Source organism: Scyliorhinus torazame, chromosome 19 (genome assembly GCF_047496885.1).
Source record: "Scyliorhinus torazame isolate Kashiwa2021f chromosome 19, sScyTor2.1, whole genome shotgun sequence".
Classification (NCBI taxonomy): Eukaryota; Metazoa; Chordata; class Chondrichthyes; order Carcharhiniformes; family Scyliorhinidae; genus Scyliorhinus; species Scyliorhinus torazame.
The window spans coordinates 93,379,423-93,400,648 of record NC_092725.1 but is presented as its reverse complement, the minus strand read 5'-3'; the positions used below and the strand labels follow the sequence as shown (position 1 = coordinate 93,400,648).

The following is a 21,226-nucleotide window of genomic DNA, read 5'->3' as shown; positions in this document are numbered from 1 at the left end:
CAATAAATATTTCACAACTTACAGAAAAAATTCTTAATCATTTATATATCAATATCAACTTCAATGGTAAAAACAGAAGAAATATTTACTCTTTGGACACAGAGGGAGGGCACGGCTCTCACAGTCAATGTTTTGTGCAATCAGCACACACCTCACTTCACGTGCCCTTGCTTTATGTATGTATCACTTCAGTCATACCGGTAGGAAAAAAACTACGGGGATGGAAATCGTGGAATGTGGTAACCCTGCCCATAGGCAGCGGTCAGCAAAATGTCTCATGGGCCACACTCAGAACCTAAATGGGCCACATATGGCCCCTGGCCACAGAAGGTTGCCCACCACTGCCATTCTCGAAATGAACATAGTCATGTACACATAGGTAAAACTTCCTTGCTTTTGTACTTTATGCCTCAGGATCTGTACGCTGTTTGAAAAAAAAAAAGATCGGTAGCACAGTGGTTAGCACTCTTGCTTCACAGCGGCAGGGTCCCAGGTTCGATTCCCAGCTTGGGTCACTGTCTGTGCGAGTCTGCACGTTCTCCCCATGTTTGCGTGGATTTCCTCCGGGTGCTCCGGTTTCCTCAAGTCCCGAAAGATGTGCTTGATGGGTAATTTGGACATTATGGGCGGTGTTCTCTGATCCTGAGGCTAAGTGATGACGCCGTCATAAACGCCGTCGCCTTTCATGGCGGCATCAACAGGCTCCCGGGAGCAGCGATTCCAAGCCCCTCAGTAGGCCAGCATGGCACTGGAGCGACCCACGCCGCTCCACTGCCAATACCGGCAACAAATGGGCGCCACAGGTGTGCGCATGCGTGCTGCGACTGCCGCAATTGCGCGCATGCGCGATGGCTTCCTTTTCCGCGCCAGCCCCGATGCAGCATGGCATAGGGATACATGGGCCGCTGCGGAGCAAAAGAGGCCCCCAGCCCGGTAGGCCCCGATCGCGGGCCAGGCCGCAACGGAGGCCCCCCCGGTGCCGGACCCACTTCCTCCCTCCCACTAGGTCACCCCCGGATGGATGCATGCTGAGGTCCCGCCGGGTAAGACCACACATGGATGGCACCGGCAGGACTCGGATTTTTTTTTGCGGCCACTCGGCCCATTCCGGGCGGAGAATCGGCGGGCCTGACCGGCACCGCGCCAACCACACAGGCGCCAATTCTCCGCTCACCGGAGAATCAGCGGACTGGCATCGGGGTGTCATTGTGCGATTCGCGCCCAGCCCGGCGATTCTCCGGCCCGGCGTGGGCTGAGAGAATCCCGCCTTCTGAATTCTCCCTCTGTGTACCCAAACAAGTGCCGGAGTGTGGTGACTAGGGAATTTTCATAGAAACCATTGCAGTTTTAATGTAAGCCTACTTATGACACTAATAAAGATTATTCTTTTGCTTTGCTGCCTTGTGTGATGAGTGGAACAGAAGAATTACACTTCTATAGCACATTCTATGATGTCAGGACTTTACGAAGAGTTTTACTGTCATAGATTTCATAGAATTTACAGTGCAGAAGGAGGCCATGCGGCCCATCGAGTCTGCACCGGCTCTTGGAAGTCTTTTTGAAATGTAGTCACTGTTGTAATGTAGGTGACCCGGCATAACCTTGCACACAGGAAGATCCCACAAACAGTAATATGATTGAACAGATAGTCTGCGTTTAGCTGAAAACGGAGCTGGGAGCTCAGCGGATCTGGCACCAATCCCTGGAGCGAGTTCACCTTTCGTCAATTGCCAATTTTGCATTTTTCTCTGTGAAGTCTTCCGCACATATTAACCAAACTGATAACTTGTCGCTATCTCTCAGCTATGAAAATGTAGGGTTTTCCCCCGAAAATTTCAAGGTTTTCTTTGAACAGACTGCTCAGTGCGGTTGGTGAGGTTGGATTGTACCTGAATTACCAGCCGATACAGGTCACACATCAACATATTTTACCAGAAGTTCAGCAAAGGATTTAAATCATTCATCACGTGAGAAGCGAAAAGGGAAGTTGCTACATCTCATAATCCATGTTCTCAAAACTACTTAAAGCGGGCTGCATTTGGTCTATCGTCATTTGGAGGGGAGGTTTCTTTGTTCCACAAAGTGGGTGGGTGAGTCAGACACATTTACCATTATTCAAGATCCGGAAGGACGAGTGAACAGGGGATTTGGGTGTCACCGAAACGTGAAGGAGCAGGAATCAATTCGCTGGAGGAAAATGTGGTGGTTTATGATAGGGACTAGTTTTCTACCAGTCACCTTGGTCATCTGGTCTTGTGCCGCCTTTGCCATTTCATTCGCCATCGCTGTGCTGATGAGACACGTCCGCCCATTGGTTCCCTTCATCAGGTGAGTGAGCCAGGAGTCACGTTTCAATTGAGTGAAAACCCTATCGCCTGTGGATAATGTATCTGTCCTGTCTCTGTGAACTAGTTACCCCGGCCGCGAGGAAGCAACCCGACTCCACTCGCCGGTTGCATGGCTCTTATAACCCACTGTTTGCCAAAAGCTGGCCAGTAGGAGAGAGAAATTCGCCAGATTGAGTTTGATGAAATGTCTGTTTTAACTTCGCTCCAAGCCGAACTCCCCTCGGTCAAGTTAAATGTTTCTGTTCCAGGAGCACTCAAGAGCATTTTTAAATCATTGTCCCTGGACTCAGTACTCAAGAGTATTTTTGCCAGTGACCTGGGGCTGGTCCCTGGACTGAGTCTCGACAAAGGTTTCACTTTCCTTATGTGCCTGGGATCTCTCGTCCCGACCTTTTGTGAAACTATCAGAATGCAGTCAGTCTGAATGGGGTTTAGATATGAAACCCTTCCCTCGGGTTTAAACTGCATGTTGTTCCTTTGTTTCAAAAATAATAAAAGTACTAAAAGCGCCCAGGCTTCCGTGAATCAGACAATCAGTGTGCGGTTTGTCGCCTTTTTAGATGCTCTGCTCCAGGAAATCAACTGTTTCTGCTGTTAAGATTCAAATAATTTTATCCGTTATCTTCCTACCCGCTAGCCACCTGGTTTGTAGAACAGGATTGACTTTCATAAACCGCCCACCCCACACCAACGCCTTTTTTTGTTTTCGAAAGCATGTAGCTAATCTTAGATTTCTTTTCTGAGTCAAGGATTAAAATGATTTCAGAGGATAATTGGAAAGTGCAATTTGGGTAATTCTAGCAAACAGGAAGGTGTGTGATTACAGTTCAGAAGCGGGGTCATATTAGACTCGAAACGTTAACTCTATTTTCGCTCTTCACAGGCGCTGCCAGACCTGATGGGTTTTTCCATCATTTTCTGTTTTTTTCCCCCAGAATCTGCTGTATTTTACTTTCATCATTGTGGTCACAGCAGGGCTGGGGTAAGGGCTGGATCAACATCTTTGATTCAATGAAAGAGTTTTGTCTTCCCCCTCAAGTGGATCTAAAAGATCCTACTGCCTCTATTATCATAGATTATCATAGAATTTACAGTGCAGAAGGAGGCCATTCGGCCCATCGAGTCTCACAGATTATCATAGAATTTACAGTGCAGAAGGAGGCCATTCGGCCCATCGAGTCTGCACCAGCTCTTGGGAAGAGCACCCTACCCAAGGTCAACACCTCCACCCTATCCCCATAACTCCGTAACCCCACCCAACACTAAGGGCAATTTTGGACACTAAGGGCAATTTATCATGGCCAATCCACCTAACCTGCACATCTTTGGACTGTGGGAGGAAACTGGAGCACCCGGAGGAAACCCACGTACACATGGGGAGGATGTGCAGACTCCGCACAGACAGTGACCCAAGCCGGAATTGAACCTGGGACCCTGGAGCTGTGAAGCAATTGTGCTAACCACCATGCTACCGTGCTGCCCAATTCTGAGAAGAACACAAGAGTTTCCCCTGTATCCTGGGCAGGATTCTGCCATCCCGTGGCAGAGTCCCCATGCCATCGTAAACGCCGCCGCCAGGGGCCCGATCCGACAACGTATCCTGGCCTGCAAAAGGGGCACGTCGGGAAGCGCGGGGGGTGTGGCGTCATTCGCGCGATGACCCAATGGCGCGGCACCACATCGCTTAAAATGTGCATGAGCGTCGCAAATTCACGAGACCGGCGAGATAGACGCCCCCCGGCGTGCCGCCCTGAGGTTCGGTAACCACGACCTAGAGACGCAGCTGGACGCGGTCGAAAATAGGAGGGAAATCCTGTGCAGTCGACGTGTCCACCTGTACCCTGCCAGCACAGTGTGGAGGAATTGGCGTGAGGTGGGCATTGCGGTAAGCGCGGTGGGGCAAACCCCACGGACGGCCGAGCAGTGCTGCAAGATGGTGCGCGACCTGACGAGGGCAGCCAGGGTGAGTACACCGAGACGTGCCCCTGGCACCACCCAACCCCTACCAGCCACACATGTGACCAAACCCCCCCCACCCCGGAGTGTTGCGAAACCCACCACTGACCCTAATGGGCTGCACACCGCTGAGAGCCGCCGTGGCCGGGTGCCCAGTGCTCCCATGCCATCAGATAGGCGGCACCTGTGCGGGATGCTGTGTACCGACTAACTCTGATGCTTTGCTACCCCCCCCCCCCCCCCCAGGAGAAGACCGCCCACAACCACAGGTAGCGTGTGAGAACTGACAGGGGGGTCACCTGTACTGCACCCCCTCACAGTACATGAGCAGAGGGCACTGAACCTCATTGGCGGAGGCGGGGACCAGGAGGTTGCCCCTTGCCAGATTGGAGGCACACCAGCAAGTGAGAGTCCCCTGCCTGCCTACACCCCCCCTCCCCCCAGCATACACCCTCACCCCAATCCCTCCCCAGCACACACCCTCACCCCATTTCCCCCTCAGCACACACTCTGACCCCGGTCTGCCTGTATAATGATACATGCTGCATTGTGTTGCAGGACCTTAAGCCGATCGGCCCAGACCGTCTGGCGCTGCTCGGACCCCACAATTGCCAGGTCCAGATGCCCTCAGGGACGGATGCCACGGCGTGGATGGCAGACGGCAACAAAGGCCTTCCTCCGTCACTGTGAGACAGCAGTCGGACGCACAGAGGACTGAGTCCCAGGACACTGACACACAGATGACGGATAGACCGCACAGTGCCCCTCAGATGGGGGCGAAAGAAAGAACACCGGCCCAGGGCTCGACGCAGGAACCACCAAACTCTGGGACCATTAACGACCCAGACTTGGCGTCACTGCAGTCATCCCCACCATCGCAGAGACTCGCACCTCCGTTGGGCACTTCAGTGATGAGGCTTCTGGGACACAGACTGGTGCGCACCACACAGCCGTACCGTTGCAGCAGGTGGAGGTAGGAGCAGCCGAGGGGCCGGATGGCCGGAGGGCAGGCCAACCCCAGCAACCAGCTGCCGGCCAGACGGTTCCCGGGTTCCTGGACTTTCCAGACCCACCCATAGACCCGATGCAGTTAGAAACCCAGGGACTAGACGACGGCCAGCAACTGCAGGCGCAGGTGGAGGAGTCCATCCGCGTCCAGGAGCAAGGAGTGGTGCCGGTCATGGCTGCCACCCAGGCCGACACCGCACGGGTGTCGTCCGCGGTGAAGGCAATGGGTGTAACGCTTTTGGCCATGGGTCAGGTTATGCAAGGTGTGGGGCTTCATGTGAATGCGTCATCTGTGACCCAGCACAAGGTTGCCCTCTCACAGGCAGCCATGGGCCAGAGCCAACTGGACATCTCAGCCACGCTTCGCAGTCTGGCCGAGTCTCAGCAGACCATCGCTGAGAGCATCGGCGGCATTGGCCAGGCGATGGCTCAGTCTCAGCAGGCCATCGCTGAGATCATCAGCGGCATTGCCCAGGCGATGGCTCAGTCTCAGCAGGCCATCGCTGAGAGCATCGGCGGCCTCGCCCATTTGCTGATTGGCGTCGCGCAAGCACAGAGGGAGGTGGCGCAGTTCCAGACAGGAATAGCCCACTCTGAGCTCCATCGCTGCTAACATTCAGACTCTGGTCGATACCGCAGCGGGCCTCCAGGACTGGCAGCGCCAGGTGTCGGGGTGCCTCAGGGCCTGTCTCCGCTTGCACTCCCGTCCCATAGTGAGGCCCGTGGACCACCGGGCACCCCGAGGGAGGAGGTGGTTCAGGGGCCCATCCCGGTGACTCCTGCAAGGGAGGTCCCGGAACACCGCGGATCCTCAGACTCCCCCCATCCCAGTCCCTGGCGCATCTGGTGGGCAGAACAGGGTGGCACCATGCCAAAAAGCCTGCCCACGGAGCAGCCTGGCCCATCCAAGCTGGGCCGCCCCAGGAAACGCACGCAACGGGGAGCCAAGTCGCAGGGCCGGAGTCTCAGCAGTCCGCCTCCACTCCTGCTGTACCATCTGGGGAAACACCTAGACGTAGTGGTAGGGCCCGTAAGGCCAAGAAGTTTGACACCTAGTAAGTTGGCACAGGTGCTGGGCACAGTATAGTTATAGGGGCTAGGGCACTTGTATGTTACCATTACAATTAAACTCACTGTTAGACCAATGCAAGATGCCTCTGTCCTATGTCCGGTGGCCGCGTGGTCGTGAATGGAACTGATTGGCACTGTGTTCAAAGGTCGGTGGAACGGTGAGCCCAGGTGGGTGTAAAGATACCCCCCACCGTACTCGGCACCCCGCCACCAGCTGTTCAAGATGTCCATGGAATGTCCGTTACGTGTACAGGGACCACCCACGTGGAGGGTGTAGCTGTGGCCATGAGTCAGACATTGGCTAACAATTTGGAGCCCACAGCTCATCGCAGAGTAGGTTGTCATCATCCTTCATGGCATTGAACACACCGGCTTCCACAGGCAATCGTGTGAGACCAGCCCGTTGTGCCGCAGTTGGAGGCTGCTGTGCATGTGGTGGTGTGGCAGGTAAGGTAGTCGGGTGGTGTGGGAGGTGAAGGTGCTGGGTGGTGAGGTGGGGCGGTACGGTGGTACATCTTCAACAAGCTGAAGCACCTCTCGATCACACCCCTGGTTGCGGCATCCGCCGATGCTGCCACAGGGCCACATGCAAGGCAGCGGCTCCCGCCACGGCGGCCAACATCGCTGGCTAGTGCCCAAACATTGTGATCTGCAGATGGTAGGGGTATACAACATGTTTAAGGATGGCGCATTGTCCCCTCTACAGCGAGGTGCCCTGAGGTACATGTCTGCCCCGGCTTGCTGAATGCGCCACAGCCACACATGCACCCAGGCCCCTGGCCACACCCTCCGTCCTCCGCCCAGTACTGCCCATCCCTCGTGATAGCGCCATCGTTGGATGGCTATGCCCTCACTGGGGGATGCCAGAGTGCGGACCCGCCCCTTGCCACCGATGGATGCCGGCTGCTGGGAGGTCTTCCCCTGGGGGAGGGCCGCACCCATGGGCAAGGCCCGGGTGGACAGCGCCCGGGGACGGTGCCCATTAGCCTGGCCACTGTTCTGGCAGCAGTGGCTCTGGCAATGCCCTGCACTGGCATGACGGCTGGCATGTCGTCCACACGCCCCCCCCCCCGCACCCACCCTCCGAACATGGAGGACCCGCCCCGCCAACATAGAGGCCCGCCCTCCCCCCCGAGCATAGAGGCCTCACCCCGCCCCGCCAACATAGAGGCCCGGCCCCCCCCTCCCCAATATGGAGGCCCCCTCCATCGGCCGCAGCCCCGTCTGTGTCCGTCTCGAGAGTGTCACAAGCACAATAAGCCGACCGCTCACCTCCTCTCCCGTACCGTCAGCCAGCGCCGTTCACGATTAGGCTGTTTACGCCGGGTGGGAGAATGGCGAGACGGCGTCGGATCGGCGCCGCGTGAAAAATCGGCGCGATCGACGATTCTCCGACCCGGCGCGGGAGCGGAGAATCCCGCCCCCTATACTTCCATCTACAGCTTTTGGGGAAGAAAGGTTATCAAGTCATTTGACTGCAGCGGTACGGTGGCGCAGTGGTTAGCACCGCTGCCTCAAGGCGCCGAGGACCCGAGTTCGATCCCGGCCCGGTTTACTGTCTATGGAGTTTGCACATTCTCACCCCCACAACCCAAAGATGTGCAGGGTAGGTGGATTGGCCATGCTAAATTGCCCTTTAATTTAAAAAAAATACAATACCAGAGCATCACATTTATATTAGAGGGGAAATGGCGGTATAGTGGTAATGTTACTGGAATAGTAATCCAAAGACTCCAGCCAATGCTCTGGAGACAAAGAAACTGGCGGGATTTAAAATCAATTCAAAACAAATTTGGAAATTAATTTGTAATGGTGACCATGAAACCATTGCCAATTGTTATAGAGACCCATCTCATTTAGTAATGTCCTTTTAGGAAAGGAAATCTGCCATCCTTACCCCATCTGGCTTACACGTGACTCTTAACTGCTCTTGAGGGAAATAAGGGATAGGTAACAAATGCTGGCCATTGGCACACACATCCCCCTCAAGAAGGGTTTTTAAGAAAGTTTTAGAAGTAAGTTGTAGGGGTGAGACCCATGCAGACACAGGGAGAATGTGCAAACTCCACACAGACAGTGATCTGGGGCTGGGATCAAACCCAGGTCCTTTGGAAGTATAACTTGTCTCAAATTGCTTCTGAGGAGTGCAGTCAGCCAAAACATTGAATCACATAAGGAGATATTAGGACTGGTGAGCAGAAGTTTGGTCAAAAAGAGATGTTTTAAAGATGGAGAGGTTTAGGGAGGAAATTCTAGAGTTTAGGGTCCAGCCAGCTAGAGGTGAGTTGATGGAAGTTGGCGATGATGAGGGCTATTCATCTAAAAGATATGTAATTGGCTGAGAAACATTTGGACTTGGGGAAAAGATGCACATAAATACAAATTTTCTTTCTCTAATCTAAGCAAATTGTTGATCTGGGACATCAAGCTAATGGGGGATTTAGATGGAATAAGTACCATGGACTTTTTATGGCACAATGGGCCATACAGCCCATTGAACCCATACCAGCTCTCTATAGAGCAATTCAGTCAATCCCATTCTGCCACTCTAGGGGGTGACATGGTGACACAGTGGTTAGCACTGCTGCCTCACAGCACCAGGGTCCCGGGTTCAATTCCAACCTTGGGTGACTGTCTTTGTGGAGTTTGCACATTCCCCCCAAGTATGCATGAGTTTCCTCTGGGTGCCCTGGTTTCCTCCCACAATCCAAAGATATGCTGGTTAGGTGAACTGGCATTGCAAAATTTCCCCATAGTGTCCAAAGGTTAGGTGTGGTTACAGAGTTACAGAGATAAGGTGGGAGAATGCGACCAGGTGGGGTGCTCTTTCGGAGGGTCGGTGCAGACTTGATGGGCTGAATGGCCTCCTTCTGTACTGTAGGGACTATATGGTTCTATCACAGAGGGCCAATTGGTGCTCTCTGTATTGGTTCATCATGAGGGAGTGGACAGCATGGGTGTGTAGGGCTGACAACCACTGATAGATTGGAAATGAGCTAAAAGGAGATAGAAACATGAAGTTATTCAGTCTCTCAGAATTGCTTTACCATTGAATTAGATCACGGCTGATCTGTACCTCAAATCCATTTGCTCCATATCCTTTGATAGCCTTAGCCAACAAAAGCACATTGATCTCATAATGGAAGCTGAAGTGACTTTCACTGTCCACAGCCTTTGCAGGAGTGAGTTCCAGAATTTTAGAGTTTCAGAATTCCATTACCTTCCATGTGGAAAAGTGCTTCCCAACTTCACTCCTGAATGGCCTCGCTTTAGTGGTAAGATTATTTCCCCTTTGTTCTGGATTCCACTATCAGAGGAAGTAGTTTCTCGGTATCACTCCTATCAAATTCACTTTAACATTTTAAATATCTTTCAAAATTCATGGGTATACCAGCCACATTTCAATCCATTCCTATTCTCATCATTTGATAGGCCGATAACCAGAGGACACCCAATTTAAGGGGCGCGATTCTCTGAAATGGAGGCAGAGTGTTCGCGACGGCGCAAAACGGCCCCTATCCCGACCGATTCAGGGCCCGATAATGGGCTAGGAGCGGCGCTGCGTCATTTACGCGCGCCAGGCCTTGTCGCCGCGTAAAGGAGGTGCCGCATACATGACGCGGCCGGCACCGCATAACTGGCGTCACCCGCGCTTGCGTGGTTGCCGTCCTCTCCAAGTCCGCCCCGCAAGAAGATGTCTGAAGGATCTTGCGGGGCTGCGGAGGAAAGGAGGTCCTCCTTCAGAGAGGCCGGCCCGACGATCGGTGGGCACCAATCGCGGGCCAGACCCCATTTGAGGCCTCCCCAGTGCAGGATCCCCCCTACCCCCCCCCGCAGGCCGCCCCCCCCTCCCCCAGCGTTCCCGCGCTGTTCCCGCCGGCAGCGACCATGTCTGGACGGTGCCGGGGGGAACCCGCCGTTTTGGGCAGGCCGCTCGGCCCATTTGGAACTGAGAATCGCGGGGGTACCGGTGAATCGCCATTTTGGCTGTCTCGGGCGATTCACTGGACCGCGCCGTGCAAAACGCGATGGTGCCGATCTGGTCGCTTCCGTGAATCGCAGGAGGGCGTCGGACCGGCGTGGCGGGAAAATGTGGCGACCCAGGCGATTCTCCAAACCGGCGCGGGAGCGGAGAATTGCGCCCAAGGTGTTTGGCAAAATAACTAAAAGCGACATGAGGAATTTATTTTACACACTAGTGGTTAAGGTTTGGAATAACTGGCTAAGAGTGCGGTGGAGGCCAATTGAGTCAGGGCTTTCAAAAGGGAATTGGATATTAATCGGAAGAGAAAAGATTTGCAGCATGGGAAAAGGTAGGAGGCAGAAATAGCTGAGCTGCTCTTGTGGAAAGCCAGCACAGAATGGCCTCTTTCTGTGCTTTAACCATTCTATTGTTCATTTAACCAAGCATTATACATTTTTAAAAGCAGGCTCAATAATTGAATCAAATTAGCCCAATTTTCATATAGGGATTTAACCTGACTAGGCTTATTATTTTGAGGAAGTGACAGTTCGAATGTGGACGGTTAGATACCTCGTTGCAGTTAATTTCCAGAAAATCTGTGCCTTGTTTCCTCATGAAATAGAAACTAATTTCCTTTCAAAGCTAAACCTGAAGTCAAAGGTTGAAGGAATGGAGTGAATTTTTCAAAGTACTGAGTGAATGTCCCAGGATCACTTGTTGACGGTTGTAATCCACATCAGAAATACAAATACAACTATGACCAGGTTCACAAATGAACATTTAATTAACAACAGTCAATAAATTAGACTATTTGGACTTCCGGTGGCGGCTATGAAGGAGTAGGTCGCACATTTGGTGACTCCCGATCGAGTTGGAACTTCGGACCTTTTTCACTGATTTTCTTTGTTGAAAATTGATGTTGGATGCAACTGTGACGAGGAATCCTACATCAGTGCATGGAGAAGCGGACTAGGAGAGTGCTCGCAAAGGAAGAAGTAGGTGAACGGAGAAGGCTTGGGCTGAGGCTGCAGCGGGAGAAAGCATGGCGGACTACCGGAGTTCTGGCTCGACGACCCAGCAGTCGACAGAGCAGCTGATGCAGCTCATACAGGAGGGCTTTGCCCAGCAGAAACAGGAATGCTTAGACCAGATTAAGGAATCGATTGCGCGGCTGGAACTCAGACTGGATGCTCAAGACCGGGCGATCCAGAAAGCGGAGAAGGCACTGACTGAGCAGGAGGAACACCAAGCTGCAGTGAAGTTGGAGGTGGAGATGTTGAGAGACCAACAGAAAAGGCCGGGAGAAGGTGGAGGATCTAGAGAACAGGTCCCGCCGGCAGAACCTGAGAATTGTGGAGGGATCTGAAGGAACGGACGCAAGGCATACACAGTGGGTATGTTTGAGAAGCTACTGGGGGAGGGGACGTTCGCCCGACCCTTGGAGGTGGACAGGGCGCACAGAGCGCTAGAGAGGAAGCCACGTGTAGGTGAATCCCCGAGAGCAATAGTGGTGAGATTCCACAGGTACCTGGACAAGGAGTGTAGCCTACGGTGAGCCAGGCAAACATGGAGCTGCAGATGGGAGAACAGCATCCTGCGTATATACCAGGATCTGAGCGTGGACGTGGCCAGGAGAAGAGCAGGGTTCAACCAGATAAAATCGAGCCTTTTCAAGAAGAAGGTTAAGTGTGGACTGCTGTATCCGGCCCACCTTTGGGCCACTCACAAAGAGCAACATTTCTACTTCAAGTCGCCCGAGGAAGCGATGGACTTCGCTAGAAGGAAAGGGCTGGTAGCGGACTGAGGTGTTTGGACTGAACTTTGCTCAGCATTCATATTTTTAAAAGATTTTGTTTTTGGACGTTCTCTGTAATGCCTTCTGTATCGATTTGGGGCCTGCGGATGAGCTGTGTGAGTTAAAGTTTGCATTTGCACTGATGGAGGATGGAGATGTGAATGTTAGATGTTGGATATTCTTTTTGATTTTCTTTGTTTTGTTTTTGAGCAATTGTGTTGGGATTGTTTTTGTTTGCATGTGTATCCGAGCGGGAGGGGAGCAATTGGTGGGAAACTGTCTGGCACCATGGGCGGGGGCCACCAAGCTAGCTGGGCGAGCTAGCTCACGGAAGCGCAATGGGGGATGAGCAGATGTTATGCTTGTTGAAGGGGGCTATTTGTATAGTGCTGGTACTGGGGAGGGAGGGGGGAAATGTTCTGCTGATGGAGGAGGGACTTTTGCTGTGGGACAATAGGGAGGTCAGGGACGGACGCTGCCTTGGGGCGGGCCTGTGGATGCATGGGGCGCGGGCTGGAGACTGGCCCAAGAAAGGTGATGGTTGATCGGCGGGGAGTGCGAGAAGCTCCACAAGCAGGCTGATCACATGGAACGTAAAAGGGCTAAATGGGCCGGTTAAGATGGCACGCGTGTTCACGCATTTGAGGGGACTGAAGGCGGACGTGGTAATATTGCAGGAGACGCACCTTAGAGTAACTGACCAGGTCAGATTAAGGAAGGGATGGGTCGGGCAGGTTTTCCACTTGGCGCTGGACTCTAAGACTAGAGGGGTCGCGATCCTGATCAACGAGCGAGTGTCATTCGAGGCGGGAAGAATAGTTGCGGACGTGGGGGTTTGTACATCAAGGTCAGCGACAAGCTGGAGGGCTGCCGGTGGTGCTCTTGAATGTGTACACGCCAAATTGGGATGATGTGGAGCTCATAAGGAGGATGTTGGGGAGGATCCCGGACCTGGATTTGCATAAGCTGGTCGTGGGGGTGACTTCAACACAGTCATTAACCCAGGGCTGGACCGGTCTAGCTCAAGGACAGGCAGGGTGCCAGCAATGGCAAAGGAGCTAAAGGGGTTTGTGGAGCAGATTGAGGGGGGAGGGGGGGTGGACCCATGGAGATTTGGCGGCCGAGAGTGAAGGAGTTTTCCTTCTACTCGCACATGCATAAAGTGTACTCCTGGATTGACTTTTCTATCCTGAATAGGGCTTCACTGACGGGGGTAGTGGACCCAGATTATTCAGCGATCACGATCTCGGATCATGCCCTGCACTGGGTTGACCTACAGGTGAGCAAGGAGTGTAGCCAACGCCCGCACTGGAGGCTGGACGTGGGACTTTTAGCGGATGAGGAGGTGTGTAGGCGGCTGAGGAAATGTATCCAGAACTATCTGGAAGTGAACGACACGGGGGACGTTTCGGCTGCAGTGGTCTGGGAGGCGCTGAAGGTGGTGGTTAGAGGGGAGCTGATCTCAATACGGGCCCACAGGGAGAAGGTAGACAGAGCAGAGATGGACCGACTGATAAAGCAAATACTACAGGGTGACAGGAGTCATGCGGAGGCCCCAGAGGAAGGTCTTCTAAGGGAACGACAGAGGCTACAGGTGGAGTTTGTTAACTACAGGGAAGGCGGTGGAGCACCTGAGGAAGGCGAGGGGGGCGATTTATGAATATGGGGAGAAGGCCAGTAGAATGCTTGCGCAGCAGCTTAGAAAGCGGGAGGCGGCCAGGGAGATTGGGAAAGTAAGGGGGAGGGATGGGAACCTGGTCGGAGATTCAGCTGGGGTCAATAAGATGTTTAAGGAATTCTACAGCAGGCGGTGTCAGTCGGAACCCCCAGCTGGGCCGGGAGGGATGAGGCAATTCTTAGGGAGGCTGAGGTTCCCGAAGGTGGGGGAAGGATTGGTAGAAGGGCTGGGGGCCTTGATCGGGTTGGAAGAGGTAGCAGCAGGGCTGAAGGCCATGCAGTCGGGTAAAGCCCTGGGACCAGATGGGTACCGGGTGGAGTTTTACAAAAAGTTTTCTGGGATACTGGGGTCACTGCTGATGAGGACATTTAATGAGGGAGAGGGGGGTACCCCCGACGATGTCACAGGCCACTATCTCATTGATCCTGAAGCGGGATAAGGACCCGGAGCTATGCGGGTCCTACAGACCAATCTCCATACTAAATGTAGATGCCAAACTATTGGCTGAGATCTTGTCCTCAAGGTTTGAAGACTGCGTTCCGGACCTGATTTGGGAGGACCAGACGGGATTTGTTAAGGGGAGGCAGTTGGTGGCCAATGTAAGAAGGTTGCTGAATGTGATTATGATGCCCCCAGAGGGTAGGGACGTATAGTGGTCGCAATGGACGCAGAGAAGGCATTTAACCGGGTGGAATGGGATTATCTGTGGGTGGTACTGGGGCAGTTTGGATTTGGACGGGACTTCATTGACTGGGTCAGGCTGCTGTATCAGGTGCCACTCAGGTGGCAAGTGTTCGGATGAACAGGTTGACAACGGGCTATTTTAGGCTGCAACGTGGGACGAGGCAGGGATGCCCCCTCGCCCCGCTGTTGTTCGCACTGGCCATAGAGCCACTAGCAATTGGCCAGTGGTCCGGAGGGGTGGAACACAACACAGTCTCGCTATATGCAGACGACCTGCTCTTATATGTGTCAGACCCACTGGAAGGGGTGGAAGAAATTACGAGGATTCTGGGGGATTTTGGACGATTTTCGGGTTATAAATTGATCATGGGGAAAAGTGAGATGTTCGCGATCCAGGCAAGGGTATAGGAGAGGCGATTGGGGGAGCTGCCGTTTACAGAGGTGGGGGGAAGCTTCCGGTACCTAAGCATCCAGGTGGCGCGGGAATGGGAACGGCTGCACAAGTGAAGTCTGGCCCGACTAGTAAACCGAATGAAGGAGGATTTTCGAAGGTGGGATGTGCTCCCGCTGTCACTGGCTGGGAGGGTACAGACAGTGAAAATGACGGTCCTCCCGAGATTCCTGTTTGTGTTTCAGTGCCTCCCCATTTTTATTCCTTGATCCTTTTTTAAACGGGTTAACAAGGTGCTTTGTATGGATGGGTAAGACCCCGCAAGTTAAAAAGAGGATGCTGGAGCGCAGCCGGGAGGAGGGCGGGCTGGCGCTGCTGAACTTTAGTCATTATTACTGGGCGGCGAGTATAGCCATGATGAAGTGGGTGGAGGGGGGGGTGTCGATGTGGGAGTGAGTAGAGGCGGCTTCATGTAAGGGTCCTATTTTGGGGGCGTTGATAATGGCACCTCTGCCGTTCCCGCCGGCACGGTACTCCACCAGCCCCGTGGTAGCGGCGGCCCTGAGAGTATGGGGGCAGTGGAGGAGAGATGTGGGAACAGAGGCAGCATCGGTCTGATCTCCAATCTGCAATAATCACCGGTTTGCCCCGGGGAGGCTAGATGGAGGGTTCCGGAGATGGCAGAGAGCAGGGATCGAGAGGATGGGAGATATGTTTATAGATGGGAGCTTTCCCAGCCTGAGGGAGTTGGAGGAGAAATTTGAATTGGCGGAAGGAAACGAGTTTAGGTACCTGCAGCCACGGGACTTCCTGCGCAGGCAGGTCTCAACCTTCCCGCTCCTACCACCAAGGGGGATACAGGACAGGGTAGTTTCCAGAATGTGGGTGGGAGAAGGGAGGGTTTTGGTCATTTATGAGGAACGCATGGGGTCAGAGGAAACACAGACTGAGGAGCTGAATCACAAATGGGAAGAGGAGTTGGGAGGAGAGAAAGCGGAGGGTCTCTGGGCAGAATGGGAAGAGGAGTTGGGAGGAGAGATAGAGGAGGGTCTCTGGGCGGACGCGTTGAGCAGGGTCTCTGGGCGGACGCGTTGAGCAGAGTCAACACGTCCACATCATGTGCCAGGCTCAGCCTGACATCGAAACAAACCTGTTGGACTTTAACCTGGTGTTGTAAGACTTCTTACTGTGCTCACCCCAGTCCAACGCCAGCATCTCCACATCACAGCCTGATACAGTTCAAGGTCGATCACCGGGCGCACATGACAGTGGCCCGGATGAGCAAGTTTTTTGGGGTAGAGGATAGGTGTGTAAGGTGTGCGGGAGGACCAGCGAACCATGTTCATATGTTCTGGACATGTCCGGAGCTTAGGGGATTCTGGCAGGGGTTTGCGGATGTCATGTCCAAGGTGTTGAAAACAAAGGTGGCACCGTGTCCAGAGGTGGCGATTTTTGGAATGTCGGAAAAATCGAGAATCCAGGAGGAGAAAGAGGCAGACGTTCTGGCCTTTGCTTCCCTGGTAGCCCGGAGACGAATATTGTTAGCTTGGAGGGACTCAAAGCCCCTGAAGCCGGAGACTTGGTTAACCGACATGGCTAGCTTTCTCTGTCTGGAGAAAATTAAGTTCACCCTGAGGGGGTCAATGTTAGGGTTCGTCCAGAGGTGGCGGCCGTTCGTCGACTTCTTTGGGGAATATTAACCGTCAGCAGAAGTGGGGGGGGGGGGGGGGGGGTGGTGGTGGTTGGGGTTTAGTTTAGTCTCGAGTAGAGTGTTAGAAAAGGTGGGACCTGTGAGGGAGGAAGATGGCTTTTGCACTATGTTTATATTTGTATGTACACTGTGTCATGATATTCAGGTAAACATCATGGTGCAAACATACATACATACTGATGGACTGATCAACGGACCAATCAATACACACACAACACCACAGCCAATCACAGGCAAGAGCATACACACTATAAAACGGGAAACACGACACTTCCCGCTCATTCCAGCAGGAGACAGCTCAGGGCACAGAGCTCACAGCAAGCCCCTCAGACATACACCATGTGCTGAGTGCCACTCCAAGATAGTGTTAGGGATAGATCCACAGATTCAAGGATAATGAATGAACCACAGTAACCAGTTTAACATTATAAATATTGTTAGTAATAAAAGAGATCTAGGAGTACAGGTCCACAGGTCATTGAAAGGGGCAACACCGGTGGAGAAGGTAGTCAAGAAGGCATACGGCATGCTTGCCTTCATTGGCCGGGGCATTGAGTATAAGAATTGGCAAGTCATGTTGCAGCTGTATAGAACCTTAGTTAGGCCACACTTGGAGTATAGTGTTCAATTCTGGTCGCCACACTACCAGAAGGATGTGGAGGCTTTAGAGAGGGTGCAGAAGAGATTTACCAGAATGTTGCCTGGTATGGAGGGCATAAGCTATGAGGAGCGATTGAATAAACTCGGTTTGTTCTCACTGGAACGAAGGAGGTTGAGGGGAGACCTGATAGAGGTATACAAAATTATGAGGGGCATAGACAGAGTGGATAGTCAGAGGCTTTTCCCCAGGGTAGAGGGGTCAATTACTAGGGGGCATAGGTTTAAGGTGAGAGGGGCAAGGTTTAGAGTAGATGTACGAGGCAAGTTTTTTACGCAGAGGGTAGTGGGTGCCTGGAACTCACTACCGGAGGAGGTAGTGGAAGCAGGGACGATAGGGACATTTAAGGGGCATCTTGACAAATATATGAATAGGATGGGAATAGAAGGATACGGACCCAGGAAGTGTAGAAGATTGTAGTTTAGTCGGGCAGTATGGTCGGCACGGGCTTGGAGGGCCGAAGGGCCTGTTCCTGTGCTGTACATTTCTTTGTTCTTTGTTCTTTAAAACTGAGTTGTACCATCCGCAACCGTGTTGGTTCGTCTGTGTAGCAGCGCACCCAACACAACACACTGTTTCTTCTGTTATTATAAAACCATAAATACCTCAATAAAATATTTGTTAAAAAAATATAATAAATTAGACTATTTGGAGGTCGTCGTTCTCTGTGTGGTTGTTGGCAAACCTCAGGGGTCTGATGCTTCTCACATTGATTCACCCACTTCCACTTCTTATTTTGAAGTAGTAGATTATGCAAGGGTTTCAAAATGGTTGTCAGATTGAGGACAGACCTTCCATAGTAATTTGGTAAGCTTGAGAAGGTTCAAAGTTGGTTAACGTTCTGAAGTACTGGTGCCTCTGTAATAGCTTTGATCTTTGAAGGAGACTTATGGGGCTGGATTCTCTGCAGCCCCGCACCGAAATCGCATTTGCCACGGGAACGGAGAATCAAAATTTACGACGGAATCAGACCCGGCGCCGCTCCGGCGATTCACCGGGCCCCGAATATCCACGCATCTGCGAATTACAGCATGCGGCTGGGGGGCCATTGCCAGAGGCCTGCCCAGCAATGCTCCGCTCCCAGCAGGCCAAATTCCCGATGGCATGGTTCTAACCACGTAGGGCAGGTCAGGAACATTGTGTAGCGGCTGCGGACTCAGTCCCTGGCCGCCCTGTTAGGGGGCGGGGGGATCGGGCACCGGGGGGGTCTTATGGGCGGCCGGGTCAGCAATTGGGCCGGAAGGATCCTCGGCACACGGTCGATCGGGGGGGGCCTACTTTGTTGGTGTAGGTCCGAGTCCGCCATGGCGCTTGACGCAGGCGCTGGAGGCCGCCGCCGTGCGCATGCGTGGACTTGGAACCGGAAGTGCGGGGACCCGTATCAGTAGCCAATGCTGCGTGAAGCACTCCGTGTCCCTGCCAGCCCCCTGAAGGTAAGTGAATCGGGATGTTTTTTTTTCTAGGAAACTCGGGAGTGCAATGCCTGCGTTGTTACGCCGGCGTGGGGACAGAGCCCCATTTTCGGAGAATCCAGCCCAAGAAGTTCCTTGGCATTGATTCCATGTCCAAAATATTTGATTTAAGATTGGAAAAATTTGCATTTGTATTTTTGGACTCTTAATCCATAAACTTCTCATCTTTGCAATGTGGCATCCAGGTTACGAAGATGTTCTTCCTCATCTTTACCAACAACCAGAATGTCATCCACGTAACACTGGACTCAGCTTAACCTGCTTAAGGTTTGGTCCATTGCTCTTTGGAACAATGCCGGAGCTGAAGTGATGCCAAATGGTAATCTTCTATATCAAAATAGCTCTTTATGTGTCGCAATAGTTAAGAACTGTTGCGACTCCTGATCTACATTTGTTTGCAGGTATGCTTGACTTAGGTCAATCTTGTTAAAATATGTCCTCCTGCCAACCCTGCGAACAGATAAGGGATAGAGGGCATTGTTCTGCAAAATGTGCAGGATTAATTGTTCCTTTGAGGTCACTACAAACCCATGCAGATTTGTTTAGTTTTATATTTGGGGTAGTCCATTCACTAACGTTGACAGGTTCCAGGACTCCCACCTTCACCAATCATTCTAAATCTGTCTCTACGTTTGGTCTGATTGTGTGTGGTACTGACCTTGCCTTTAAGCATTTTGCCTGACTTCCTTCTTTGATCTTCAACTTCACTGAGATGTCACTCATACCTCCCAGCTCACCGTTAATATAATAGCATGTTTCTTCAAGATTTTGGTAAGACCTGATTAAGAATCGCTCATTAGGTTTATTTCCGCTCAATTTAGTCAGATATTTTCCAACCAAGTTCTACCCATTGGTGCTGGATAATTTATTTTGACTATGTGTAAGATCAAATCTTCTGTCTGTCCATTTAATTGTACTGCTACATCAATATGGCCCTTCAACGGATCCACTTCTTCAGTGTAATTTTTCAACAGAATTCTAGAGGGTCTCAGAAGGATATGTCAGAGCTTTCCTTTGTAGACAGTCTTTGGCTGCGAGCTCATTAATACAGCAACTTCCAGGAGCGGAATGTGGCGCAGTGGTTAGCATTGGGACTGCGGTGCTGAGGACCCGGTTTCGAATCCCGCCCCTGAGTCACTGTCCGTGTGGAGTTTGCACATTCTCCCCATGTTTCACCCCCACAACCCAAGGATGTGCAGGTTAGATGGATTGGCCATGCTAAATTGCCTCTTAATTGGAAAAAAAAATAATTGGGTACGCTAAATTAAAAAAAAAAAAATACAGCAACTTCCATGGCTTTCTTTAAAGTCAGGTTGCTTTTGAATTGCCTCGCTTCTCAAACCACAGGCCAGTCTATCCCGGATTGTATCAAGGGCAGCACGGTAGCATAGTGGTTATCACTGTGGCTTCACAGCACAAGGGTCCCAGGTTCGATTCCCTGCTGGGTCACTGCCTGTGTAGAGTCTGCACGTTCTCCCCATGTCTGCGTGGGTTTCCTCCCACAGCCCAAAGACGTGCAGGTTAGGTGGATTGGCCTTGCTAAATTGCCTTTAGTGTCCAAAAGGTTAGGAGAGGTTATTGAGTTTGAGGGATAGGGTGGAAGTGAGGGCATAAGTGGGTTGATGCAGACCCGATGGGCCGAATGGCCTCCTTCTGCAATGTGTGTTCTATGTATCGTCTAATACATCCCCGAGCTCACAGTGCTCTGCCAGTTTTGCAGTGTAGCTACAAATTGTACAGTTGATTCCCCCTCTTCTTGACTGTGCTTGGCTCAGCCAGCTGCACAGACTCCAGGAATGTTTTCCCCCTGTATGCTCAGCAATGTGGGAACTTTTAGATCCTCCACTAACTTGTTGGCTTGTATAAAATAATGAAACTGTTCCACATACAAGCTCCGTTGGTCTGTATTCTCATCAAACAGTCCCATGGTGCCAAAAGCTCCCGCATTTTCTCTCTATGGAAGGACCTACATGCGCAGTGTGTCACAAATCTTTAGCACTACCGTGCTTTTCCTCTCTTAAAACAAGGCATAACCCGAGCTTCAGCCTGTTTTCCTTCTTTTAAAATACCCCTAGCTCTAGATATGTTGCTGCAGAATAATTGTTACTCGCGGCTACTGAATGCGTTCCGAGTGCATCCTGGATTAGAACAGATGGAGAACTTCTCTTTAAAGTTCTTTTCTTTGAATTTCTTGACAATTTTCTTTTCCTCCAGTGGCTGGAAGCATTGTTCGACTCCACCATTGCCAGTTTCTTTTACGTATTGGTGCTTGTAGGGTTGAGGCTAGGAGGCACAGAGGTTCAACAAACTAAAGGGGGCACCGTGGCATAGTGGTTAGCACTGGTTCTCATAGCTTCAGAGACTCGGGTTCATTTCCGGCCTTGGATGACTATGGAGTTTGAACTTTCTCCCCGTGCGTGCGTGGGTTTCCTCCACAGGTTCGGTGGACACCTCTTAGTGTCCAAAAGGTTAGGTAGGGTTAATGGGTTA

The 21,226-nt window shown here is 52.1% G+C and overlaps 1 protein-coding gene across 4 annotated transcripts in view; it reads left to right on the top strand.

Annotated features, from left to right (window-relative positions):
• Positions 1–1,987: 1,987 nt before the first annotated feature.
• dram1 (DNA-damage regulated autophagy modulator 1) overlaps positions 1,988–21,226 on the top strand; it is a 110,389-nt gene continuing 91,150 nt past the window's right edge. For 2 of the 4 annotated variants that reach the window (XR_011936506.1, XM_072484779.1), the window contains exon 1: positions 1,997–2,328. Coding sequence is in view for 3 of the 4 variants with exons in the window: in XM_072484779.1 (XP_072340880.1) it covers positions 2,198–2,328 (131 nt within the window). In the remaining variant the exon portion in view is untranslated. Of the gene's footprint in view, positions 2,329–21,226 lie in introns of all 4 variants that reach the window. The other 2 variants (XM_072484780.1, XM_072484778.1) reach the window with 2 other exon arrangements.